Source organism: Salvia hispanica, chromosome 4 (genome assembly GCF_029641045.1).
Source record: "Salvia hispanica isolate PSC_SH4W2 chromosome 4, Shi_PSC_v1, whole genome shotgun sequence".
Taxonomy (NCBI): Eukaryota; Viridiplantae; Streptophyta; class Magnoliopsida; order Lamiales; family Lamiaceae; genus Salvia; species Salvia hispanica.
In genome coordinates, this window is record NC_142695.1 from 41,445,791 (window position 1) to 41,472,908 (window position 27,118).

The 27,118-nt window shown below is 38.0% G+C and overlaps 4 protein-coding genes and 1 pseudogene across 13 annotated transcripts; 1 reads left to right on the forward strand and 4 right to left on the reverse strand.

The window, feature by feature from the left end:
* Positions 1 to 132: 132 nt before the first annotated feature.
* On the forward strand, positions 133 to 6,290 carry ADA2B (ADA2 2B). 4 transcript variants are annotated; one of them, XM_048090645.2, is made up of 14 exons: positions 133 to 284; positions 451 to 512; positions 904 to 959; positions 1,293 to 1,471; positions 1,889 to 1,954; positions 2,061 to 2,186; positions 2,263 to 2,338; positions 2,979 to 3,027; positions 3,115 to 3,173; positions 3,834 to 3,905; positions 4,014 to 4,224; positions 4,905 to 5,112; positions 5,568 to 5,813; positions 5,903 to 6,290. In XM_048090645.2, exons 2-14 carry the CDS (start codon positions 463 to 465, stop codon positions 6,092 to 6,094), a joined length of 1,590 nt encoding a protein of 529 aa, XP_047946602.1. In that variant the 5' UTR covers positions 133 to 284; positions 451 to 462; the 3' UTR covers positions 6,095 to 6,290. The 4 variants fall into 4 exon arrangements, with proteins under 4 accessions (XP_047946602.1, XP_047946606.1, XP_088912213.1 ...); XM_048090649.2 differs by having other exon boundaries at positions 3,834 to 3,884; XM_089056087.1 differs by having other exon boundaries at positions 161 to 284; positions 430 to 512.
* Positions 6,291 to 6,796: 506 nt separating this feature from the next.
* LOC125193584 (uncharacterized) lies at positions 6,797 to 10,385 on the reverse strand (annotated as a pseudogene). Its single transcript, XR_016137842.1, has 4 exons — positions 9,445 to 10,385; positions 7,822 to 8,237; positions 7,482 to 7,696; positions 6,797 to 7,315 (listed from the first exon to the last, which is right to left on the reverse strand). The product of XR_016137842.1 is annotated as an uncharacterized LOC125193584 (transcript).
* A 1,286-nt stretch (positions 10,386 to 11,671) lies between these two features.
* LOC125196341 (Ubiquitin-like superfamily protein) lies at positions 11,672 to 13,213 on the reverse strand. Its single transcript, XM_048094830.2, has one exon. It carries the CDS (start codon positions 12,503 to 12,505, stop codon positions 11,786 to 11,788), a length of 720 nt encoding a protein of 239 aa, XP_047950787.1. The 5' UTR covers positions 12,506 to 13,213; the 3' UTR covers positions 11,672 to 11,785.
* A 133-nt stretch (positions 13,214 to 13,346) lies between these two features.
* On the reverse strand, positions 13,347 to 16,680 carry LOC125196339 (NagB/RpiA/CoA transferase-like superfamily protein). 2 transcript variants are annotated; one of them, XM_048094829.2, is made up of 10 exons: positions 16,555 to 16,680; positions 16,164 to 16,289; positions 15,928 to 15,983; positions 15,083 to 15,241; positions 14,889 to 14,988; positions 14,580 to 14,722; positions 14,375 to 14,480; positions 14,102 to 14,240; positions 13,748 to 14,016; positions 13,347 to 13,674 (listed from the first exon to the last, which is right to left on the reverse strand). In XM_048094829.2, the coding sequence occupies exons 2-10, from the start codon at positions 16,245 to 16,247 to the stop codon at positions 13,603 to 13,605; spliced, it is 1,128 nt and encodes a 375-aa protein (XP_047950786.1). In that variant the 5' UTR covers positions 16,248 to 16,289; positions 16,555 to 16,680; the 3' UTR covers positions 13,347 to 13,602. The 2 variants fall into 2 exon arrangements, with proteins under 2 accessions (XP_047950786.1, XP_047950785.1); XM_048094828.2 differs by having other exon boundaries at positions 16,473 to 16,614.
* Positions 16,681 to 23,095: 6,415 nt separating this feature from the next.
* LOC148928666 (pentatricopeptide repeat-containing protein At4g16390, chloroplastic-like) lies at positions 23,096 to 26,535 on the reverse strand. Of its 5 annotated transcripts, none has more exons than XR_016129016.1 (3): positions 24,309 to 26,535; positions 23,842 to 23,951; positions 23,096 to 23,565 (listed from the first exon to the last, which is right to left on the reverse strand). XR_016129016.1 is itself a non-coding variant. In XM_089057517.1 (2 exons), exon 1 carries the CDS (start codon positions 26,436 to 26,438, stop codon positions 24,354 to 24,356), a length of 2,085 nt encoding a protein of 694 aa, XP_088913643.1. In that variant the 5' UTR covers positions 26,439 to 26,535; the 3' UTR covers positions 23,096 to 23,565; positions 24,309 to 24,353. The 5 variants fall into 5 exon arrangements, 2 of the variants coding, with proteins under 2 accessions (XP_088913643.1, XP_088913642.1); XR_016129014.1 differs by having other exon boundaries at positions 23,096 to 23,581; XR_016129015.1 differs by having other exon boundaries at positions 23,096 to 23,581; positions 23,842 to 23,962.
* Positions 26,536 to 27,118: the final 583 nt, after the last annotated feature.

The following is a 27,118-nucleotide window of genomic DNA, read 5'->3' on the forward strand; positions in this document are numbered from 1 at the left end:
ATCCAATAAGAAACATGTTGACCAAAATCCATTTATTTTATATATTTTCATATCTAATTTTTATATAATGTTGAATATTGATAGCCCTAAATTAGAGCTATCTAATTTTAATACAATAGATATGCTTAAAAGAGTAAAAGTCAATAGAAGATTATTCATGTACAAATAAAAATGGATTTCCAGATAAGAGCACACAAACGAAACACAGTGAAGCAAGCTTTAGTAAATCACAAAATAGGGAAACAACTAAATTCATCCGTATATACAACGTATGCCCACGGATAGTAAGTAATTTTGGGTTTTATATGTACCCATTTTTCTGAATTAGGGTTCTTGCAAGCATGCATTTACCATGAACTAAATTGTTTACTATCACTTTTCTTTAGAATTTCAATGTTCACGATCAATTCATTGAAAATTTCGATTTAGATCATATGTAATTGTGCACAGAAGCCAGATATAATGGGTCGTTCGCGTGGGAATTTTCACGCTGAGGAAGATCCTAGTCAAAGGTATGATTTTTTATTTCCTTTTTCTCGTATGTATCCTGCATTTTACATTAGTTGAAATGGAAAAGTTTTTATTGCATAGTTAATGGTGTGCATTTTAATGTTTATGCATTATTTCTTAGTATGTTCAAGTGTGAAAACCTCAAATGCCAAGCTGGAGATTGGAGGTTGTTGGTATCAAATGTTTTCGACATTCATGATATGATATGTGGTCATACTACATCTTCTAATTCTGTTGCTTCGTGCATTTCTAAGCTGGAGCGATGTGGAGAGTAGATATTTTATTTTTTATCGCAATTATTTTAATCAATTACTATGACAGTTCGTTTGCGCGATTTTTTTTCTGCTGCAATTCTTCTATGCTTTCTTTAAGTACTAAGCATTTTTTTGGCAGATCAAGGAGAAAGAAGAATGCTCCAAGTGGAGAAAATTTAGAATCTGTTACTGCAGGTGATAATGTCTTCTCATATAAGTAGAAGTTTTGGGTGAATAATATGCAGCTATGCAGTATATTGATATCTATATCGAATCATTGTCATAATTTTCTGTTTCTTGCATCCTCCACAAAACGATCATATAACTACTATTAATATCTGACTCAGTCCTTCAATAGTGACTAGCTTGTGCTTGACGACTTTACGGCTAGACTAGTATTTTGGGATACCTGATTAGTATAGATGTAGGGTTAATGTATTATGTTTACTTTTCACAGCTTCTATAAGAATACTGTTATCATGTGTTCCTATTTATTAATATGTTTTTCCTATGCGCTTGATTGCTCAGGTCAAGGAAGCAGTGATGGAAAAAGAGCATTATATCATTGTAACTATTGCAACAAAGACATTACTGGAAGAATTCGTATCAAATGTGCTGTATGTTCTGATTTTGACCTGTGCATAGAGTGTTTCTCAGTAGGTGCTGAGGTTCATCCACATAAAAGTGGCCACCCCTATCGTGTTATGGTCAGTGCCTCACCTTAAGACTTCTGCTCAATCTTATATGTTCAACTCCACACGCAAACACACATGCATATAAATACATTTCCCTTACTTTATTTAGACGAATTCTAAACGTGGAAGCCCGTCGATTACCATATCTAAATGTTTATAATGATTTTATTGTGCATGCACATGATACGTTATATATTTAATATGGATATCGACGTGATTTCGAATATTTTTGTATTTTCCTTTTTTTACTGGAAGTTATATCATATATGTATGTCATAAGAAGACTACTTCAAAAAAGAAATTATTATCTCTTATATTTATGGATAAGATAGTATGTATTTCTTATATTGGAATTATTATTTGTACACATCATAACTAGGGACAGTTATTAGTTATTATTTGATGGTATATGAAAAGTTATTTCTACAGGATATCCTGTCGTTTCCTCTCATCTGTCCAGAGTGGAAGGCTGATGAGGAAATGTTACTTCTGGAGGTGATCTCTTATCTGATTTCAGTTTCTTGATGATCAATGCTACGTAAACCATAAAGCATTTAATGTCTTATCTTACTGTGTGCCTTCATGAATGCTACCCTATCAGGGAATCGAAATGTATGGCATGGGAAACTGGGCAGAAGTTGCTGAGCATGTCGGGACCAAGACAAAAGAAGCATGCATTGAACATTACAGGAGTGCTTATCTTAACTCTCCTTGCTTCCCTCTACCTGTATGACTCCTGCCAGGAATGCAATATTTTTAAGGTTGTGTTTCACTTCAAAAATGACTTGCATTTCTTTTCTCAGGATATGACCCATGTTATGGGTAAAAATAGAAAGGAACTCCTCGCGATGGCTAAAGGGCATATTGAGGATAAAAAAGGTTGGTACTATTGTTTGACCTCTGCTTTTCAGGTTTTGATATGCAATGTGCAGTTTTAGTGTCGATTTGAATTGCTTGCAATTGAATACTTTTCATCTTAAAATTTTAGGTCCTGTTTGATTAAAAAATTGATCCGTTATCTGTATTGTCATCTTACATATCATCGATACACCCTTTAGTAGACAACTCTAAGGTATTTTCTAGTCAGCCTGACTTAGCAAAGTACTAATTCTATTGGTGAATAAGTTATGTTCATCAGATGCATGAGTTGAATTGCTTATGATGCATGCTTAGCGGACCTGTTTTTGGATCTCAAGTGTTTTGATTTTGGAGTCCTGCTATTTTCTTTTCCTCTTCTTCTGAATAATTTGAAGTTCTGCGAGCAGGTTGTTAATGATTTAATGGTATTGGTTTATCCTGTTTTTGATAATTGATTAGTGTATTTCTGGCCTGTAATGAACTGAGGGATGAGCTTACCATTTTAAAGAAATTATATTATTTGCACAATTTCATATGTGCATGTAATATGCCATTTCAGCATTTTCTGTGTTAGTCAATTGTGAATATGGGCATGCTGCTGTATGAGATTATGCTTTAAACCCATCCAACTGTTTGGCTGTGCTTGGTTGGCTTTTGCCAGGGGAACTTCAGCTAAAGGAGGAATCACCATTTTCTCCCTCAAGAGTCAAGTATAACTTTTTCTACTTGTTTGCAGATTCTGCATACAAATTTTTATCATTTTCTTATTTTTTGTGTCTTTTTTCACCCTTTTTAAGGATTGAAGATCAATACAAAAGTGGTCCTCCAGGTCGTTTGCCTTCCAACTCCATTCCAGGTCATTTGAATTACAGTTGAATGTAATCTTCAATATCTTTGTTCCTATATTCAGTTCTATGTAATCTACTATCCATATACTCCCTCCGTCCATGATAATTGGCATGAGTGGACTCAACTTGGGTTTTTTAGAAAATGTGGAAAAAGTTGGTGGTGGGTCCTACTTTTATATAGTAGTTTTAAAATAAAATGTGAGTGAGATGAGCTAGTGGAATGTGGGGTCCATTACCAAAAGTAGTAAAAAGTAAATATGATCATTAATCGTGGATGGACGAAAAGGGAAGGTTGTTCCAATTAATCGTGGACGGAGCAATATATATAAGAGAACACCTGTGGACACCCTGAGACTCATACCTTTATATGATTCAATTGAGACTTGTGATACTACAAAGTAGCCACATTTTGATGGTGGGGCATTAAGTTGATAGTATTTAGGAAAAGTATTTTTGTAGAATGAACTATATTCGAGTAATAGATTTTTTTAGTTCTAATAGATATAATACAGACTTGAAGATTTTCACAAAGATGAGCACATTTATTTAAACAAATATGATTACCTATTACGCATTCCCTTCATATTTGAATTAAAACCATGCAAAAAATGTGTGAATGTGTGCCTAAATGTGCTTTGCTGATAGTTCTGATGCAAATGATTTTGCAGGAGCAAAAGTTAATAAAAAGCTGTCCAATACTGTCCCTGCCAAGGATCATGGTGATGTTCTAAAGATGGAGGGTGGGTGATGTTTAGTTCTTCTGGATGCTATGTTGCCCTACCGTACTTTTTTTTTGGGGGGGGGGGGGGTCGTTGCTTACTCTTATATTACTTGGTACAATATTTCAGGCCGCAGTTTTGGTGTAAACAAACCTAAATCTGCAAAGGTTGAAGGCCCATCTTTGCTGGATTCAAGTGGTTACAATCCCAAAAGACAAGAATTCGACCCTGAATATGATAATGAAGCTGAGCAGCTGTTGGCTGATATGGAATTCAAGGAAACTGATACAGACGAGGAGCATCAATTGAAACTGAGAGTACTTCGTATATATTCAAAAAGGTAACATCTTCAGTAAAATGTCTGTATTTTGGTAGCTTAAATTTGTTGAACAATTGTATCCAGAGAATTATAATTAACTGATGTATCTATACATCATTGTCTTGTATAGGTTCAATCCCCTTAGGTTGATAATGCAATCCCCTTGGGTTGATAACATCTTCAGTAAAATGTCTGTATTTTGGTAGCTTAAATTTGTTGAACAATTGTGTTGAGAGAATTATAGTTAATTGTTGTATCTATAGCTCATTGTCTTTTAAGATTTTATAGGTTCAATCCCCTTAGGTTGATAGTGCAACCCAAGTTCTCATGTTTATTAATTATGTAAACAACAATGTGAACTTCACAAACACTTCTCTTAATTTGCAAACTAGTGAGGTTAGCGTATGCCTGGTCAAAAACAGACAACCTTCCAGTTCAATTACTGTGATTTTATCTTTTGTCCATGATAAATTTATTGCATTAGTAACTAAGATGATGCATATATGGATATCGGCAATTGAGAAAAGATCCAAGATAGAACACCGGGGGCCTCCCGCATGAGGATTATTTTCTTGTATTTTCGTTCAGTTCTACTATTTCCATTCAATTCTTTCCAGTTTCTATGTGTGTTCGTCGGTCTCCAGCCTTTTACTCCTATGATAAGATATTCTCACAATCTTTTGAGTTCTTGTTGTTGACAGGCTTGATGAGAGAAAACGTAGAAAGGATTTTATTCTGGAAAGGAACTTGCTACATCCCAGTCCATTTGATGATTTTTCTCATGAAGAGAAGGAATTGTGCCGACGTTATGATGTTTTCATGCGTTTCCATTCGAAGGATGAGCATGAAGAACTACTAAAAACTGTCGTCTCAGAACATAGAATTCTAAAACGAATTCGAGAACTTAAGGTATTCTCTTACGATGGGAATGCATCATTGATTTTGTTCCCTACTTTTACGGTTTTCATTTACAAGTGACCAGACTAGACATTTTGGGCAGACAAGATATCAATTTAACAAGTTTCTCGAGTTGCAATTTCTAATTTGATTCACATACCACTGTAGTATGCCAACGTCTCTTCCTAGTGGTAAAATCATGTCACCCTAGGCAAATGTCTATCCATTGGATTGCCCTTTCTGCCTAATTTTGAAATACATAGATAAAACGCTGAAATGTGTATGAACTTCACATTTAACTGAAGAATAGATAATTTGATGAGTTGAAAAAAAAAACATTAATCAATGGGAAGCAATTAGGTCCAGAAACATCTAAGTAAGAATTTGGCTGGCAATGTAGAAGGCAGCTAATGCCTCTGAATATTTTCTCCTCGTTTTAAAATTGGAACATTGATGTCTCTATCTAGGAAGCACGAGCTGCTGGGTGCCGTTCATCAGCTGAGGCCGATAGATATCTTGAGCAGAAGAGGCGGGAAGGTGATGATGTTATTAACCGAAAGGAAAATTCTCAGGCAGGCCCAAGCAGCCAGGAAAGTCTGAGTGTTTCTGATTCATTTGGTACCTACTCAACCACGACATCAGCAGGCCAAGCCAACTCTTGGACAGATTCAGATTTCGTGCCAATTTCCGGAGCCAATCTACTCTCTGAATCTGTAAGTGTGGAGTTTTGGGTTGTCACGAAAAATTGCGTTGTGTGTGTTTAACTATCTGAATTCAATGCCTTGTGTCATTTTGGTGGTAGGAGAAACAACTTTGCCGCGACATCCGGCTATCCCCACAACATTACCTGAAGATTCAGGAGGACTTGACGACCCAAATTTTGTGTGGCAATATCACTAAGAAATCTGACGCACATTCCTTCTTCCAAGTTGAACAAATGAAAATCGACAGGGTCTACGATATCCTTCTCAGAAAGGGTATTGCTCATCTATGATTCGCAATATCATCAATCAAGGGGGAGAAGATAGCTGCAGTGGCATTATGTTGTATATTTTGATGACTCATTCTTAACATGATGAGGCTAATATGCCATGTAATTGAATCCATTCACCATTATTGGCTGTTGTATTGTATCTTGAACCTCTCCTGCCTTCTAACTAGTGAAAATATCTGTGATTACCTTCTACTAATTCTAGTCTATCTCAACTAAATGTGAACAGTATTTTGATTTTCGTTAGAAATCTATAATAAGCGACACCATTGTTTTTTACAAACCGGCTGTTTGGATCAAAGCTGGATGTTGACCATCCGTTCGAAACCGCTGATTACAGTTTCAGGCCAACTAGAACAGAAACCGAACAGGGGCCATCTCGATTACGGTTCAAGAAATATGCAACTGTGAAACTTTAGTTCGGAACCACCAGCTAATTGTTACTATTTCACATGCATACAAATAGTTGCGGATCCAGAATCCGAAAATGGAGGGATGGAATTAAATATTAAAAAATTAAATATAATTTTTAATAATAAATTAATTAATTATTAATTTTGTGTGATTGATGCCTGTTAAACACCAAACAGTGAAAGAATCCTCATATGTTCCCAAAGATAGATTGTTACGAGTTATACTCATTCGGATATCTACTTCAGAATATACTCGACATTTAGATATCTACTTCAAAAGAAACTCGGACAATGATGTGAATGTGATCGGTTAGAAGCAATGGTAAAATGACTAGTTACATACATCAACGTATACACTATGAGGCCAAAAGATGTATACATTTGCAGAGAATGCAACCAAAATGTGCACAATCCATCATGATCTATTTTCTCTAAGTATTCATATCTACAAATTCACAGAGCCAAAAGTTGCTGGTCATATATCACTGTTAGAGCCTGCCAGACTTCATCACCTCTTCATTATATCTGTTTATAAGTCGTTTCTTGAAATTAGGCGTCTCGCCAGCAGTTGAACTCGGTATCTTCCACTTGTCACCTTCATGTTTCCAATGGGTGGCAACCACGCTGTTTGCTGCAGAGCTATTAGCCTCAACGAATGCAGCTTGTGGTGTAAGGTTTGGGCCGGGGCTAAATATCGAAGATAAGAAAGATAGTATATCATGTTTTCCCTTTATGTTCACCCATTTGCTGTCAATCCAATCTCTTGAAACTCTCACATGCTTCCTCGCAGCAGTTGAGAATCTGTTCTCACCTGCACAGATTAAGGGTAACTGAATCAAATCCTCCATTGTGGGCATCAACCGTCGAAACTAAATGCAATAAAACAACTGATTAAACTAGTTCAGAAACACGGTCAGTTACTAGAGATATGGAAGCACATAGGATAGAGGTGCAGTTTGAGTAGCTCAAAACCTTACCAGGGAAGTAAACTTGAAGATTAGTATTCGTCGGTGTCTCATATCCAATTACAACGCCTTCCCACCAGCTGTTGCACCACCACACCAACTGCAGCTCCGACCACAAATGTAGTGACTGAAGAATCCATACATGGCTGAGGCCTGATTGTAAGACGGCCTAAACATCTGATGCCTAGTTTATCAGGATCTGCCACTCGTGATTCTGTAACCCATTCCTATATTTTTATGCAAAGAGGATATGTAAACAGAACTACAAGGTGATCAGCAGCATTTGACTGTTTTGTGCATACTTAAATTAAACTGAACTTGACTACAGAAAGGGGAAATCGTGTATGACTACCTCCAGTTTTTGAACTCCATCGGCTTGCAAAACATCCTTGTATTGAACCTTCAGACGGCTTTTTGATGAAAGCAAGATCCTGCACCTGAACCAGCAGCCTCGCATGCCGCTGTCCTGACTAAGAAGCTCGATATTTTTGTTGAACTTGGGAAATACTTTACATGGTGGCTCAGGTGCAGGAAGAGCAATAACCGGTATCTTCATTGGAAGATTGATTCTCACTCTGTTACATGTCGGTTCCCATTTAACTGCACGATTGTCTGAAGTTAAATCTGTCTTGCTAGTGCAGTTGCTGTGGAGGATCTCACTCAGCCTGCATCTTTTCACTCTCTTGGAAGTTTGCAGTGGATACTTTTCAGGATTGGGACGTTTGACTTTTTCATCTGTAGCTCGTGAATTGCAGCTTCGGCGGGAGACTAGACATTGAGATTAAGGATAGGACAGGTCAATCACTTAAAATAGATTGCACCAAAAATTTCTGTGACATGCAACTTGATATGTCTTGCCATAAACATGATAAACTATTGGGTTAGTTCTTCCATAGGGTAAGATTTATTTCGATTTAGAGGTATAGTCTTAACATGCTGTCAAATGTTAAGATCTAAAGTGATGTCAAAGCTAAGTTACGTTAAGACAACTCAATATTACCTTTTGATCTTAACATTAGCAGTCTGAAGAGAACATTTAGAAAATCTATGTTGTCTCGGATGTTGACATCACGATGGTGAGAATAAACTTAACTCTCTAGATGAAAAGTAAGAGCTTATGAGCACTGTAAGGATTCATATCTGGAATGATGAAGATGAAGAAAGAGAAATCTGAAAAAATTTGTAGCTGAAACAATATATTCGAACTCTAAATAGATAACTTATCCTATCAAATAATCAAAATGGCATGGAAAGACATATAGTGAAAGCGAATGCCAATTAGTGTACTACTTAAGAGCTAGATAAAACAACAACATTGTGTGATTTATAAAATGCTCGAATAGTTCTAGCACACATTCTGCAAAACAGTTAAAGTGCAAAGAGAATCATCACTTCTCAGTCCTATACACTTTTCATCCATTTATCGGTAAAGAAGAGGATAAATGTTCACATAACCACATTCTTAAGAAATGCATGAAAACCAAGTAAAACAAAGTCTGATTCAAGAAAGTGAAAGTAGAACAGCTCTAGCTCTTGATTATCTGAAACAACATAGAAATTATTATCAAAACATTTCAAACACTTTCCCTGTTAATTCCTTCTTACTTCTCTCGAATGTCACATTACTAAGCTGCTGGATATATATTCATGGATATACCATCACTTGCAATTTCAACAGTAAGTCTTATTGTTGGTCTCCACGAGCAATGTAAGATCCATGCTTAGAAAACAGCTCTTACTTGCACGGATTAGGACCGTTACAATGACCGGAACTAGTATCCAAAACGTTCATTGGCACTGGTTAACAATATAACTCAAAAGGTAACAAAGAATGAATGGGTATCTATATATGATAATGCACAATTCCATGATATAGCTATCATTTCAGAGAAGGTTACTTACCCATAACCTATTCTAAAAAAAATCATTAACTTGGATAAATTATAAGTATCAAGGTTGAATGAGCAAGACATACTTGAGCTAGCCATGATTGGTCCACCTCTTGCCACAACCGTGATGAGCCAATCAACAACCTCTCGTCTTGCTTGCCACTTCTTCCCCGCATAAACACCGCCCGCGGACCCAAAGACTCGCAAGTAGTCCTCTGAAACTGTATAGACCATGTGATTGATGCACCTCTCCCTCCCAACCACAGCAACAACAGAATTCCCAATGTTATCTTTGAGGTTATAATGAACAATGCGACTTCCCCTTTCTGGCACCACAACACACTCTTCCCATGCCCTTATAACTCCACTATCACACATCCTGATCAACCTATCAAAACACAATGAGTATCAGGAGCAAAATGCAATTTCAACAAATATAATTTCAAAGAAAGCATTGTAATCTCATAAATTTCGAGTATCATGAACAAAATTCATTTTCAGCAATATATGATTCAATGAAAGCCTTGTAATCTCATAAATATCGACTAACTGAAAATTTTAAAAAGTTCCAACAAAATCAAAATAATTGGAGAGTGAAAATCAGATAAACCTCGGAGTGGGAAAAAACAGAAATGGGCAATCGACAAGACAACCTTAAAATGTAGTATTAACTAAACTAAACAACAATCTTTTAAACCTCGTTTGCCTAGTTCTTGAAACATGAAAAAAAAATCAAGCGTCAGTGTGATCAAAGTGACTAAAAGTGAGCAAGCTTCCCAACTAACATTAAAAGGTAGCCTAGCAGCATATAAAAATACTACTCCATTTAGAGTGAACCTGAAATATGAAAAGGCGCAGAGGTTGTGCAGTTGGCAAGAGATGAAAAGGTTGTAGTGATTTATGGTGGGTTTAAGGGTTTACGGAGAGAGAGAGAGGGAGCAGCAAATGGGCATGAGTTGTGTACAGCATTCGCTTTTTTGCAGTGAATTGCTGTTTCCACCACAAATAAGAGTCATTCTAAGTTTGTAACCAGCTTCAATAGTGAGAGTTGATTTTGTTTAAATTGTGGTTAAGTTAAATGCATTAGTTTGAAATTTGTACTGCTAGTACCAACATTGTAACGTGTCGATTAGGTTTACAAAAAGTACTTAATATTCAAATTTAAATCTAAATTTTGAAAATTTCTTGAGATTTAATCAAACTTGTGTCGATAGTAATGCTTAAGTTTAGCAATACTCGAGAAATAAGGGTGACAAAAGGGAAACTTTACACAATTACCATATTTTGTGTTGATTATTCTAATATACTAAGTGATACTCCTAAACCTAAATAGTTATCACATTTACTTTTTTTCTAAAATGTTTGGATGGATTTTGCTATGTTTGTTAAGTTCTTCTAGTTTGGTTCAATACTTTTTAAGCTGTCAATCTTCACTATTTTGAAGCCGCCGATTCTCCCAAAGTTTCTCACCGGTTTTTCCGACGAAAAAGATAGTGAAACATTAGTCATATAGATAACAAATTAATAAGCGACGGTGGCAGTGGATTTGAGGGGAGAGGCAAAGGCCCAAAAGAGAAGATGACATTCTTGATTTTCCGGTTAGTTGGTGAGACCATATTAGATAAAGTTAAACTTTCACAATCACGTGTGCTCTTACATTTGAAAGAGCATCTTAGAATTTAATTAAGTATGTATATTAGAGTTTTCCGTTTTAGGTCGATGACATATTTAGTTGTATTTTAGTTCTCTTACCAACTTCCTCCCGGTGAATTGATTATTAGTAATAAACTTAGTTGAAGAATTTAATCTGTCAACTAGAGATTTTACTCCGAGGGTTAAGTGAGAAGATACTTATTTATATTAAATTTACTATATGTAAAAGCTAAAACTTTGCACTTATGTATCTTACAGTATTCATTTTGTTTATGGAAGTGATAACAAGACCACCGGTGGTCTAGTGGTAGAATAGTACCCTGCCACGGTACAGTGGTCTAGTGGTGCAAGAAAGTGTTGTTACATTGGCGAATATTTGCGCCAAATGTGATGGTTGGGTCCATTGGACCTTCTTTCATCATGAGAAGATATCGGTGCATATGAGAGGTGGACGATATTGGATATGACGTACTTTCATCATGCCAAATTCTTACAATCACGCAAGCATTGCATTTACAATAGCTAAAGAACAAAAATTAACAAAATGCTTAGTTGTATTGTATCAGAATTTGAATTATCTTTATGGTGTACACTCAATGAGATTAATGTTAAAATCCTCGCTATTAATTAACCCATAAATAGAATATAAACAAAAGGAACTTAATAAATCGGCTATCCAACTCATGATTAATTTATAACCCAAAAAATTGGGATTAATTATTTAACAATCCTTCATATCTATTCTCCACAACACATTTCAATGAATAGGCTAGGTTAGATCCCAGCGCGGCTAACGCTTCCCTTGAAAACATACAAAACATCACCAGTCTCGACACCATGCCAACGCAGGCTAAAATCCTCACGCATAATCCTCTGCTTATGTATAAGTATATACTCATCCAACGGCAGCAGTTTCCTCTCCACCAGCATCTCCCTCACCTCCCCAACCCTACTCGAATCCTTCACCTCCACCGGAATCCTCGCCCCGTCCATCAAGCTAGCCGACGTCTGCACCACCACCACCACCCTCCTCGATGTCGCCTCCCCCATCGCCTTCATCAGCACCACCACCTCCCCGCCCCCTCCCACCCCATACTCCCTCAAACTCCTCAAATCATCCTCCATCTCTGCCCCATTGAAGAACAGCGCCATCCTCCGCATCGGTGTCCGCTCCATCATGTGGATCTTCTCTCTCAGCCTCCCCACCGTGTCGCTCTGCTCCGCCTCCACCTCCATCTTCCTTGCTGAGAATTTGACCGTGATCTTCATTTTGGCGCTCGTGGTAGAGAGGTTGATGTTGGTCCCGTCTGAGATGAGGGGGTAGTCTTCTAGGTCGAGTCCGTCGATTAGCTCCCAGTCCCAGACCGTCAGGGTCTGGGACTGGGCAGGGATTCCCAGGAGCCCCTGGATTTTGTTTTTTATTTCCAGGATTGGCTCATGGGTGCTAACGTCTATGGTGAATTTGCAGAGTTTCGTTGAGATTATGATCTTCATGATTTTGTGTGGTTTGGAGAGATTGGTTGGTTGTATATGAGATGAAGATTCATGCACAAGATATGAAGGTTTTGGCACCAGCTGTGATGTGGGTCGCACTCATGGGTAACTGATTTTTCATGCAAATTTTGCATGCTGCATAAATAGTTAAATACCTTTTTCTACTTATATTTTTAGCTTCCTTTTGAATTGTGTGAGAATTTTTTTAAATTGTACACTTCATCTCTCGTATTGAAGCCAGAAATTGTAACGATATAAGGGTACTCAATATGCTGGCTATAGAAGACAAAAGTTGAAAACATATATATAATCCCTCTTTACCACCATAAGTGAGTCATTTTCCTAAAGTATCAAATTTTAAAGAATTATAGTAATATTTTATTTTACCAAATTATGTACTATATCAATTTTATAGATATACTAGTAAAGAATTTTCAAGAAGATATATACACTTTTGTGATAATAATATCAATCTTAAATAGAGTACCTTTTTTTAATACTACAATAGACAAATTATATTTATAAAAAAGTAAAAATTATTAGAATCTATGTATATGTATAGATTAATTTTAATATTTCATAATGGTTTTCCAAACAGCCGTTTACAAAAAAATAACACCACTTTTATTTCTACTTAGTAAGACCCTTAGTAATGCCCTTCATGTACTAAAATAGTAAAATAGAAGTAGAATCCAATATTTTGTACTCCATACTCCTTATGGACGGATGGAGCATAACATTAAGATTCACAAAACAATTATTTTCTTCGTCCATATTTTAACAAAGAAACTTGAGTGGTGCAATAAAAGAGTACAAATGATTTATGAGACATAAGAAAACATATTAAAAATTTGAGAGGTGCTCACATTATATCATACGAGTCATCTCATCTATGTCATATATTCCTCATTGAGCATGCTTGTACATGAGCCCAGCTTCATTTAAAAACCAAACTACACATCTTGGAGCATGAGCATTTATTAAAGTAACACATAAATAGGAGAGAGGTGATCAACCAAATTATTTTGAAGAAGCTAGGAGCCAACATGACTCCTTGAGCATTATCATCATTCATACCTCATCTAATTCGATGTTGCTTACTTGCTCGCCACTTCTTTCGTGAAACTTTTGATGTCAAAAGAATCACTCCCATCTTTTGTGATGACTCCCTGCAAAAAACAAAGAGAGTCATAAGGAAGAGAAGACTAATACAAAACATATTAGTAGATAGTAGCTAAGCACCTTCTCTGTTATAATGCCCGAAATCACAGTAGCCGGTGTAACATCAAAGGCAGGATTCCAGACAGAAATTCCAGAAGCAGCCACTTGTTCACCCAGTCCTCCACGGGCATGAAGTAGTTCTTTAGCAGACCTTTCTTCTATAACAATTTCTTCCCCGGAAGAAATGGACAAATCCACAGAAGTCAGAGGAGCAGCCACATAAAAGGGAATGCCGTGATGCTTTGCTGACAGGGCAAGGCTGTATGTTCCAATTTTATTGGCAGTATCACCTAGTAGTAATAAAGGAACTCAATTACTTTTAGTATCTATATCAGTATAATAAATCTATCAACAGAACAGTTTTAAGATACATACCATTAGCTGCTACACGATCAGCCCCAACCACCACAGCATTCACCTGCCCAGCTTTCATTAATGCTGCTGCTGCAGAATCAGCTACTAAGGTAGCAGGAATATTGTCATGTACCAACTCAAAAGCTGTTAGTCTTGACCCCTGAGGTGATATTGGAAAACATAAATCCCCAAAACATAATTGCATATATTTTACTAGTTCCATTTCCTCACAAACCATAATATGCAAGCATATTTTCTTGATCATGTCAAAGGAATAAAACTTAATTTGCTCACTTGATTAAAAGGCCTTGTTTCGGTGCAGTAGGCCCTTCCTAAAGCTCCTTTCTCATGAAGAGCACGAATCACGCCTAGAGCAGTTCCATATCCAGCTGTTGCTAGACTGTTCATTAGTGAAACAACTCTTTACTAGTTCAGTTTACACTGATGATATTTGTGAGAAAGTATTGGGTACAAACCAGTAAGATGCTCAAGGAAGTACCTGCCTGTGTTGCAGTGAGTCAACACAGAAAGACTAGAGGAAGCTGCCTGCTGCTTTTGAATTAAACTAGCTCCATGGTGTCCAATTGCCTTATTGGACGCAACATCATCAACGAGCATAATTTCAGCAGCTTCAATGTAAGTCTGTATAACAATAAATCAACTATTACTTCAATGCATGCTACACAAAAATGCAGTCAGGATTGGTCTAACTACCCTTTAACTGACGTCCAAATGCAATACAGCCCACAAAGCCAAGGGCCATTAGGAAGGGAATTGCTTGTATCCATACGAGTATAACAATACACACCTGAAAGACTGCCTGTCCATCAGAAGCAGTAGCTGCAGCCTTGTGTACAGATTCCTTAAGTTTTGTTGCAGCATCTGAAAGATTTACAGCTGTGGGACGACTGCAAGCAAAACCAGGAGTTTCCTCAGATTAAATTAGAATGTGAGCAAATTCATGATTATACTAATATACAGATATTTCTAGGGAATAACAACCTTGATACAAGATAGTCCAATTTATGGCTTAGAAAAGATGCTGCATCATTAGGAGTCCCACCAAATGCCCCTAAATTGGAAACTTCTACAGCCAAGGAGAGAGCAGCAGCTATGGCAATGGCTGGTGCACCACGCACAACCATGTCCTTAATGGCAACCCTGATAACAAAAATTTAACAGGCAAATAGATGATGATTATAGCTTATAATTCTACGGCAATAGATTTCCATTGATATAATGTAAATAAAGCTTTTGATTATCAGGTAAATTGATTATAGACTTTGCTGTCATAAAATGCTTAAAACTCTGTGTAAGTCTACGTTAGGCCCAAGGTAAATGAAAAAAATGAAAGATGAAATTAAAGACAACTCTTCCACCAGACTAATGCACTTCACATCTTTATACATGAGTCTGTCAAATTATCAAAATTATTCAGTTTCATGCTGAATTTGATTGATGAAGCTAAGCTGAGAGGAAAAGATAAATTGCTGAATTAGAAGAACAACTACCCCTATGCAGGGCCACAGAGTTGAATGCTCTGCACACAGCCAAACCAGCAAGCATAGTCCAGAAAAACATTAAAAAGAATTTAACAAGCCCATGCAAAACACATAAAGCCCACGCTAATTAAGAAACAATAAAAAAATAAGAATTGATTCATATGGACATAACCAGACAATTAGGAAGAGTGCCAAATGGACCAATCTCTGCTTCTAATTAACATGTGCTGTCTCAGTCTTACTTCTAACTCATCATCGCACCCTCAATAAGCACCCAGATACTACAAGAATAAGATAACGAGCCACAAAGAGAAATAAATCAGTTAATATGAAAGAACTCAATACCATCCATCTTTTGAATCTCTGATATTTAGATATATGGTTTCAAGTGGAAGCTTTCTCTGCAGAAAGGGCAAAAAATGAGGTTACCTAAATGAAACTTGGTACAAATGAAAATAAAACGAGAAAATTGAAGATAATAGTAATAAGGCAACAATTCTTCAACCACCAAAATACATATGCTTGAACAAAAGCAATAACCTTTAAGAAAAACAAAACATAAAAAGAAAGGAAAAAGGCACCTGATCAAGCAACTGCAGCAATCCCCGCTTGTAGCAGATGGATTGTAGGGTTTTCTGTTGCTCTATTCCAACCTCATCAGCCATTGCTAACTCCGTCTTGTTCTGCTTCTTTCAGTTAAGCTTGATCTGCAACAAATATTAGGTTAATGCAATATACAATGTTTGAGATGACTTCATTAAAATATTAGAGGTGGCATGACACATCCATCCCTCCCTTAGCCAACTCTCCAGAAATATTTCATTTACTTGGAACTTTTATTGTGTCCATTTACTAGTTAAATCGAAAATTCAGTTCAAACTGTAGCTCACACTATCTAAAAGAATGGGGGTAATCACGTCCAAATTGCGTAGTGCTAGCTGATGATACTGAATCAGAGTGGGGAGAGCTTACGAGGTGAGGCGTTGGCGGCGGTGAAGAGAGGAACTCGCTCAGCCGGGGGGTTATGGAATTTTTATCTGCACCAAAACGGAACTTTCATTCCCTAAAGTAGCATTTTCAATCATTATCGTATACTATTGGAATTCATTTAATTGACTATACATATTTTATTTTTCGGTTAATTATATTTTATTTAAATGACGCATATTTTAACAAAATAAATGTACACTGACAATTGGAGTAGTAATTTATAATTTAAAAAAAAAATTGATATTCAAAATATAGTCAACAGTATGGAAATTGTTTGAGGTTGAAAACAATGTTTCTCTTAAAAACATTCCAACAAAAATAATTTATATTTTCAATTAAAAATTATGCCCATAAAATAGCATGTGACATATGAGACCATGTTATAAACATGCCAGAAGACGATTTCTCCACTTAAAACATTAATTGGGTTATTCCTAAATTTTCGAATATAGATTTCGTCAATCAGATATGAAAATAAAGTGAATGGAAACAATGTTTTTTATTTCCACGTAAATTGACTCTCAACCGCGAGAGAGTTACGGAGACAGTATATATTTATTTTAGGCATGAATTAAAGATATTAAAGTGATAATTTGAAGAAATTGATATTATTTGATTTGAGATGAATCCCAACTGTCAAAGATCACGATTTTTTCTATTTCTCTCAACCTGATATTCCTCCTAGGACACGATTTTTCAGTTTTCACTATTCCCTGATTCCCACGCACGATTTCGCTCCAACCAACTAGTAATAGTACTAGGGATGTCAATCTAGCCCGAAACCCACGGATCGGCCTGAGCTACCCGATAAAATCATAGGGTTAGGACCGGAAAATGGCAACCTATATTCAGAAGCGGGCTACACGGACTAATCCGTTCGGGTCGGCAGATTATGTGGGCTGGCCCGGGTGGGTTGCGGGTTAGCCCATGAGTTGAGCATTTAATATAAAAATATAATTAAAATTTTGAATTATATACTTATATAAAATATATTTGGTAATATCAATATTAAATACAACATTGATATTAAGAATATATAGTAATTATGTCTTCTCTATCAAATTGAAAGTTAGAGTAATATAAAATGCATGATTTTCATTTAATTGTAGTCAGATTCATTTGTGTTTTAATTTAAATGATATGTTTATCTATTTTGTTTCAATTTTCAATTGCTATTATTTTCTTTCTCTTTGATCACTTTGATAATACTTTACTATTTGCGACAATATGCTTTTTAATAATTTAGAATATTGGATTTGATAGAAAGTAACATATAAGATTACTATCGACCCGAATAGCCCGTGGGTTAGCTCGAAACCCGAAAATTTAGGGTTATGGCCAAAAATTTATAACCCGAAAAATTCACAGCCCAAATAACCCGACAATCCGAGTGGATTGGCCCGAACCCGAGCGGGTTAGCCCAATGGACATCCCTAACTAGTACTATGTTGCTATTTCTCCACGTCGATTTTTCATCCGATACAAAGTTGTAAGAGCATCCTCATTTGTGCTTTTAAATAAGAGCACGGAGGTGGGTCCGGACCCACTTTTACTCCTTGTCCTTAGGCAAGAACATAACACTCACATCTGTGTTCTTCCGCAAGGACAAGCTCAAGGGTTCCATGGGTCATATTCTAATGCTTATAGCACCCTAATCCAAAATCAAGACCAAATCTCCACCCTTAGATTTTAAAATGAGTAGATGAGATTAAATCTTACGAATCTCAATAAATAGTAAACAAAATATCAACAAAAGGGTAATATCGTTATGTTATCATATGATAATTTTCGTGAATGTTTTTTTATATCAACATAGTGTAATTGTATTACAAATATCAACAATATGACATAAGAATATCAACACTAGTACAAGAAAATATAAACACATATTTATTGAGATTTTTACGTGGGTTTATTGAGATTTTTTTATGTATTTGTTGATAAAAATCTGGTTATCAACATTTACGAAAACTAAAATAAAAAATATCAAATTTCATCATCCGAACGTCGTCGGAACGTATGCAATTGAGATCTCGTTGGAATCCTTATAAAATTATCTTTAATTTGATATATTTTTTTGCGAAAAAATAATTTAAATCGAGAGAGTTACGTAAATTTAAAATTTTAAGATGATTTTAATAAGTGGGAATTGACATTAATACCCTTTAATTTAATTTATTAATTTTCTTAATTAAAAATATAATACATGTGTCATTATTTCAACCACTAGATCTTGTATTCTAATGGCTAAGATTTAGTCTTAGGTTGGGATTGCTAATTAGTTAGCAATTGATCACTCCCCAAGGTCCCACTATTCTATTATTCAATTTAAATACTTCAATTACTAAAAACATTTCTACAATATAAAAATATATTAAAATATAAAAATTACATAATTAAATCCTAAAAAATAAAAATTATATAATTAAAATCCTAAAATATAAAAATACATAATTAAAATGTGAATTTTGGGGAAAAAAATTGAAAATAAATTAAAAGTGTGTAAAAAATGGATATAATTTATTGAGAAGTGGGAAAATATTTTTTTTATTTAAAAATAATTTTTTAAATTAAATTCGAATTTTAAAAAAAAAATTACCAAAAAAAATGAAATTGTCGTTGGCCAATCGCGTGCCGCCACGTAAGGCTGCTCAGCGGCACGAACGTGCTCTTATTTAAGAGCAATGCCGTGCCGCTGGCACGGACAGACGAGCTGCAGCGGCAGCCTTGCCAGTGGCACGAACGGACGAGCAATGACGGACCCAGGTGGGGTCAAGTGGGGTCGGTCGACCCCACCATCGTCCGACGAGCACTGCCGGAAACTCCATTCATGGAGTTCCGAGATCCCGCGAAACTCCACGTTCGACCCCACCGTAGCTCCGCCTTGACCCCGAACAACGGATTTCAACCACAATCCTTCATCCTTCGCTGGAAATAAAAGGAAAGATAGAGAATGTCTTGGGAAGAATAGTTGAGAGAATGGAGAGGGCAGAGTCAGAATTCAGATCTACTGGGGAAGAAGACGCGTTATAGTTGATAAAATGGGCTAAAATTGGGCCTACTATTAAAACTAGAATCTTTTACTGTACATAAATTGTGATGGGTAGACTTATTCAATTAAAATACTTATTGATTAACATAACATAATTATATTAATAATTTTTTATTGGTGATAATATCATGTTAACGTAATACTTCGTTATTCGCTTTTTCTAATTTATCAATAAACATTAAAGTGATTATTTTAAATAAATATTTTAATGCAACTTAAAAATAAATATAGTACTAAATAGAAAATAAACTATTTAAATTATAATATATTTTATTAAATAATTAATTAAATATTATATTTCATTATTTTGTAGTCATATATTCGACCCCACGAGTGTCAATTCCGAATCCGTCATTGCGGACGAGCATCCCGCCGCGGATACTCTAATGATTCTTGAAAAGAACCAATGTTCTCGACAATGTGATGTTCGTTTTCTGTATTAAACGATAATAAAGAATCAAATCTTTAACTTTTTTGCTTTCTCTTAAAGATAACTCTTAAAGATAACAGTGGTCTTAGACGTAGTATTATTATTCTTGTTGCTTCCTCCCTTTAATATTTGGTTCTAATATTTTGAAAGAAGTTTGAATTCCCATAAAAGCTTAAAAGAAGTTTCAAGATAGAAAAACCTAAGTGTGTCTTCGGTGGCGTCCCTCCCACTAGGACCTCCACTAGCCCTTCTCACAAAAACTGCTTGCTACGTCAGCACTAGCCCTTCTCATTCCACTGCCACATCACTAGCCCTTCCCACTAGGACTTCTACTAGCCCTTCCCACAATTATTCAATTTACGGACTTAAAATTTACGGAATTAAAACGTCGACACGGAATACGGAAAAATTCGAAAACTTCATTAAAAAAATTACATAATTAAAAAAAAATTACATAATTTAAAAATAAAATTACATAATACCCTCGGCTCTCACTCCTCCTCCTCGTCCTCGTCCCCGTCGCCCGTGCCGCTACCGCCTCCGACGTCCCCGCCCCGATCTCGACGCCATAATCATCAATGGGTGGCATCCCTAAATCGCGCCAACATTGGTCGATCACATCCTTGCACAGCCTTTTAAACACTGGATCCTGCGCGCTATACCACTTACTCTTGCTCTGCATCAGGGTCTTCGTTAGCTGCGCGCGGGCGAGGCGGTCGTTCTCTGGGCCTCCTGGGGCCTCCGATTCGACCTCGTAGGACCCACTGCCGCTTCCCCTCGCCATCCGCTGCGCAGCCTGTTGCCCCATCGGGCGACGACGACGGCGAGAGTCTGTTCGTGGTAGCGGGGCCACTTCCTCGGCTTCGGGGAGCTCGTGCGAACCAACACTGCTACTGCTACTGTACTCACCGGAAGAGTTGATCTTCGTCCGCTTCCAGCCCGATTCAACACCAATCGCAAACTTTTGCGATTCCCTGACCACGAGAAAGGCCTCCCATTGGTCAAAGTCTTTGAACTTCAACTCTTTGTCGGGGTACTGGGCCAAGGCTCGTTTCCTCACATCATCCTCAGACATGCCGCTGGTTGCCATGCGCATGTTGTTTAGGTAGAGGGCGGCAAAACGACTGAGCTTAGGCCTCAACCGAAGCCACTGTTTCCGGCATTGCTCGGGAGTACGAGGCTTCGCCCTAGACGGTTTGACTATGAGGTAGGCGGCACTAATAATGCGATGCCACATTCGGTCAACATACTAGTTCGGCCCGACATAGGGATCCTCTACAACATCGAGCCATGCCTTTGCAAGCGCGACATTTTCCCACACGGACAAGATCATCCTCCTCTCAGTCTCATCCTCACCCTCCTCCTCCTCCTCTGCCCCCGTGTGCGAGGAAGAGCTCGGGACTTTGTTCTTGCCTCTGCCCCCGCCCCTTCCCCCGGCCTTGGCCTTGGCCTTGCCTCTGCTCCCGCCCCTTGCAGCAGGCTCCGCCTTATCGGGAGTCTCACGGATCGGCGATAGCCACAGATCCTCAAAAGAGAAAGTCTCGATGCCGGCGTATTGAGTTTCCGGAACAGTACAAGGGGAATCATCGACCAACAAATCTATTTATGGCCGATAGACAGATTCCCTAGGCGTCCTCGGACTCCTGTGCTGCATCGACCCACCCACTGACATATTTGACGGCGTACCGCCCATCCCCACTGCCCCGGGCATCATCCCACCCACCCCCGCCATATTTGGCGGCATACCGCCCATCCCCGCTGCCCCTGGCATCGTCCCTCCCATCCCCGACATATTTGGCGGCATACCGCTGCCCCTGACATCATCTGACCCATCTGACTCATCCAAATGTACATATTGTAGAACATTTGGGGAGTCATCGCCGGCATACCGCCCATCCCCGCCATCCCCGCCATTTGGGGATTCATCCCCGCAAAATTTCCCTCCGATCCGGTTGGAATCGAGGGTGTGTTTCCTCCGCTCGTGGTGGGGGAGTTCCTATTGTACTCCATTGTAGTAGAAATGAAATTTGTAGATTTAGAGAGAGAAACTTGTCAACACAAGTGGTGTGAATGAAATGAAGTTGGGGGAGCCCTATTTATAGAGTTTATTAAAAAAAATTTTAAAAAAAATTAAAAAATCTCGGACGTCCGACCTTCTCCACTGTGGCGCGTCCGGTCGGACGTGCGCGCGAGGGGCGAGGCCATGGGAGGGGCACTCGGGACGGGCGTGGGCGGGCGTCCCGCTCACTACGGCGGACGTCCGGTCAGACGTTGGCAACGTCCTACCGGGACGTCCGCCGGTGGAGACACTATAATTAAAACATCCCAAAAAGAAAGCAAGTCAATGTACCAACTACCGTCTACCAAGACAATGAGAGAGTATTAAATTATTAATACAAGCATTCGTAGTTTATTTGAAGGAATAAAATGTACAGTTTGTGCACCGTATGTATATTAGAAAAGCTTATGTTGTGCCTGAATTATTATAGTACTTTATTATGAGGCTGTTCGGTTTATAATATATATCTCATGATTTAATTACTAATGAGATTGAATCTTATAATTTAATTCTAAGTGACCGTTCGATTACCAAGATAACTTTTATCTTCTCCATTCACATTTTCAATCAAATTTTAGTTAACAATTGTAGATTTGGGCCTGTTTTGGCCCATTTGAATGGACTCTTTTTCACCTAATCTCATGACTAACCATCTCACCTCACCCCCTCCTACTAATTTGTCCATCTCCCTCTCCTCATTATTCTCTTCTCCACCCTACTTTACAACCATGCATAAGACTAATTTAATCCTAGCCAAGGTCTAATTTAGTGTACCTTACACTGCATCTCAAGACAATTTTGTTTCATGAACCGAACAGCCACTAAATAGATAATCATATACTCCCGCCACTCGCGAACAGAAGTCTCATTTCTTGACAAGCATATTACTACCATTTATAGTAAAAATAAACCGGGACTACTATTCGCACACGGACTGAAATGGAGAAACGTGATTCCTAATCGCGAACAAAGGGAGTAATAATTAGTCATGGGCACCTCCGTGCCACCAAATGTGATTGGATATAAAAAAAACCTTTTTCTACTTGAACAAGAGTTCAATCTGCAGAGCATTAATATATGTACATTCTCTGCCAAGATATTGTATAGCTTCTAAAAACTCCAAAAAACAAAAAAACTGGAGCAATGCAGCCATCCATGAAAAACTAGGTCTGCAAAGTTGTTGCAAACAAAGCAAAGAAACATATCTTCTCCCTCTCCTACACCTCCGGAATCGCAGCCAACGATGGCCTCCATTTCCTTGATCGTCTGAGCAACGACTGCAGCACCATACGTCTCAACTGTACCTCCTCCACACTCACCATCAATCTCTGCAACTGCTTCTTGCTCACCACTATCTTCACTCTTTTCGGTATTCGGACAAGGTTGCTTCCTCGCTTTTGTATCAGAATCTCGATCTCCTCTTTCCGCGAAGACCACGATGACAACTTTCTCCTGCACAACTTCTTATCTGAAACTCCAATGCAGTTCCCCATGATTGAATGAGTAGTACATGGAATGAGCTCAACTTATATATACTTGTGCATATAACAACATAGACGTGCAGACCACATTATGCTACTTTACACATGAATTATTACTATATGTTATCATTTTTCTTCACCCAGCAGATTATAAAAGAAAATGAGCCGACAGAATATTAAAAAAATACTATCACTTTAACATATTTAAAAATTTAAAAGTTGACTCTTTAAACTAGTTTATAATTACCTTGGCATAGTCAAACTCTGACAGCAACATTCCTTGAACCCAGAATATTTAAGTTCATACGACTTTGAAACTGGAAAGTCAGCTCACTGGAGTCCCACATCTTGTCAGCCCTAAATAAGTACTATATAAAGTTGACATTCTAATTTCAAACACCATAAATTTAGGTAAAAGAATTGGAATTTATCATTGACTTAGTTGCAGCAAGAAGCTTTATTGACAGGCAAGATATAAAAACTGCATTTACAAGTCGATTTTAATGATAAACATCACAATCCCCAGCACCAGAAGCTGCAGCCAGGGAGAAAGGATTTATATGAAATGACAAAATTCCAAATAATCGAGTATATATCAAATAGCAGCTCAAATAAAATTATTATTCCTCAATCACAAGTGTCGACAAAGCGCGGATGAAAGAAAAAAACTTATTAAATGCTGATAAACTAATAGGAACTGTGTCAGCAGATTACCAGCTAATGGAAGCCTAGCAGGTAGCAACCACCTTAGACATCTGACTACGCCAAAACTGCTTCTTGGGATTGCCTCGACTCCAGCCATGATATCGCTGCAACCTTTGTTGTCAGAAACCAGCCAATCTTGTCCGGTGCCTCATGAAATGGAGCATCCAGTTCCTTCAGATGTGGCTCGAAAGTCCCTGCCAAACCTCTCTCTGAAAACTTGTGCTTCCCGTGTCCTGTGTTAATCCCGAGCAACTCTGGGAATTCCTCCCCGTTTTCAAGTGCCTTCGACAGATCCTTCATCCAAACATGTAGTGCAGTCAAGGCTGCCCCGAGAGAAAGACTCTTCAAGTGCAAAGACCACTGTGTTGGAGTCCTGGACATGATATCAGTGTATATTTCGAGTGCAAGGCCGATGTCTAGCAACTGACAAGCCCTCTCCAGCTGATTAAGGCTAACACAGAGATCGATCAAGCAATTGCAGTATGCCTTTTTCACATCAGTACCAATAGATTCCAAGAGCTCGCCAACTTCCTTCCTGAAGATTTCCCCATCCGTATTCTCCTCATCAATAATAAGTTTTACTACAAAACCGAGCTTTGGGTGAGCCTTCACAATGCAAGTTGTCAGCTTCCCGAGTTCATTCTTTGGTGCTTGGGTCATTACATTAAGAAGACTACCAGAGAATCGCGCATCAGGAACTATGCCTGACTCCAACACCTGATCAAAAGTCCTCACAACATCATCAATACGACCAGCCTTCCCATAGCACTGGATCATGGAGGTCATGATGAAGATGTTAGCCTGGAAACCAGCCTCCAACATTTCTTTCAACGTAGCCTCCGCAGCCTCAACTTTCCCACTGCAAGAATTAATTGTGATCAAAGAAGCATACGTCCAGCTATCAGGCTTGCATGTCCCTGAGTTCTTCATATCCTCAAAAATCTCAGCAGCCTCATCAGTAAACCCTACATCAGCACAAGTGGACAACAGCGTATTGTACAAAAGAACACTCATCTCTAAGCCCTTCTCCTTCATCTCCTTATAAACAGCAATCGCATCTAAGCCATATCGAGCCCTACCATACGCCCTAATCAATGCAGCATAAGTTCCCCAAGTAGGCTCAACTCCATTCTTAACCATCTGCCTATAAATAGTCTTTGCTTGCCACGGCCTCTTTGCTCTTCCCATAGCATCCAAGAGCGCATTATACACAGAGGCATTCGCCTTAACCCCCAATGCCTTCATCTCCTCGTACAAATTCAAACACCCATCATAATTACCCTCCGACCTGTAGATCCTAATCAATGTGGAGAACGTCACCGGATCAAGACGCCATTTCTCGCTCCTTGCACGATCATACATACTCAAAGCAACGGCCACATTGCCCACTCTCCCATACACATCAATCATCACTGAGCAAGTCACCTTATCAGGCTCACAACCAAACGACGGCATCTTCTCAAACCACTCGACCGCCTTTTCAGGCAAAGACGACAGCCTAGCGCAGCTAATGATAGTGGAGAATGTGACATTATCAGGCTTTACCCCCCTCTCAAGCATCAAATTGAACAAACCCTCGGCCTTGCCCAAATCCTTACACTTCCTACAAACTTTCAGAGTCACATTATACAACACTACTTTCCTAATCATCTTCAACCTCTTCAGAAAGTAATCAAGCACTAATGGCGCAGTTTCGCTATTAGACATGTTGTTTAAAATAACCACGGCTTCCTGCTGTTCTATCTTATCCCCGAGAACGGCTAACACTCCCGAAACAGAATCATCTAACGGAGCGCAGGAATTTAATGATTCTGCAATTTGCGGTAAAGAAGCATACCTTGAATTATAAGATTTCTGCATCAATTTTGAGGCTTTGGGGTTTTTGGGATTGACCCAAATGAAGGATTTGGATGAAGAAACCTCTTTCTGAATTGGGATTTCAGAATCTTGACTGACTGCGTTGAGAAGTGGTTCTTGCAATGAGAGTTGAGCGGAGAGATGGAGGGAGGGTTTTGGGCGGTGGTGTTTGAGAGGAAAGTTGAGATTTTTGGGAGTTCGAAGATGTGAGAGAGAGATGAAGCATAGACTGGTTTCGGAGAAGCGAGAAGAGGAAGGCGGGGCGCTGAGATTGTACGCCATTGCTTAGTGGGGGTTGTGAATGTGGGAAGTCCGCCCTTGGGGTTTTAGAGAAGAAAGGCCTTATCAAATATCAGTTGAGAAGAAAACGGCTGCATATGTGCATCCAAACTTTTTTTTTTTTTTTCAAAGAATTATGTTAGACTTTTATCATCATTTTATTGCTACAGTCTACATCACAACATATCTCAATTCTGAACTTGGTGTATAATAGTAGTAATTTTAAAATAAAATTATCTGGTTGTAGTTTAGTACTACTATGAGATTTACATTCAATTATCAAATTATATTTTATCATTGTAGTACTCATGTAATGTTATATGGGTTTCTAATTAACTTATGTAAGTTATGTTTTTAACATTGTTGATTGAGTCGCTTGTTGTATTGAATCATTCTCCACATGCTGAATTTATTAGATTTCATATGCATTGACATATAGATTTGATACAGATGATTGTATTGTATAGTTGTACTGAAATATTCACCACATGCTCAATTCACTAGATTTAGTATGGTTAAAATATACTCCCTCCGTTCCATAGTAATGGAGGCAAAACTTTTCGGCACGGAGATTAAGAAAAATTGTGTTAGGTGAATTAAGTAAAGAGAGAATAAAGTGGAAAATGAAAAAGGTAGAGAGATGAAAATAGAAAAAAGTAAGAGAGAGTAAAGTAGATGTGGAA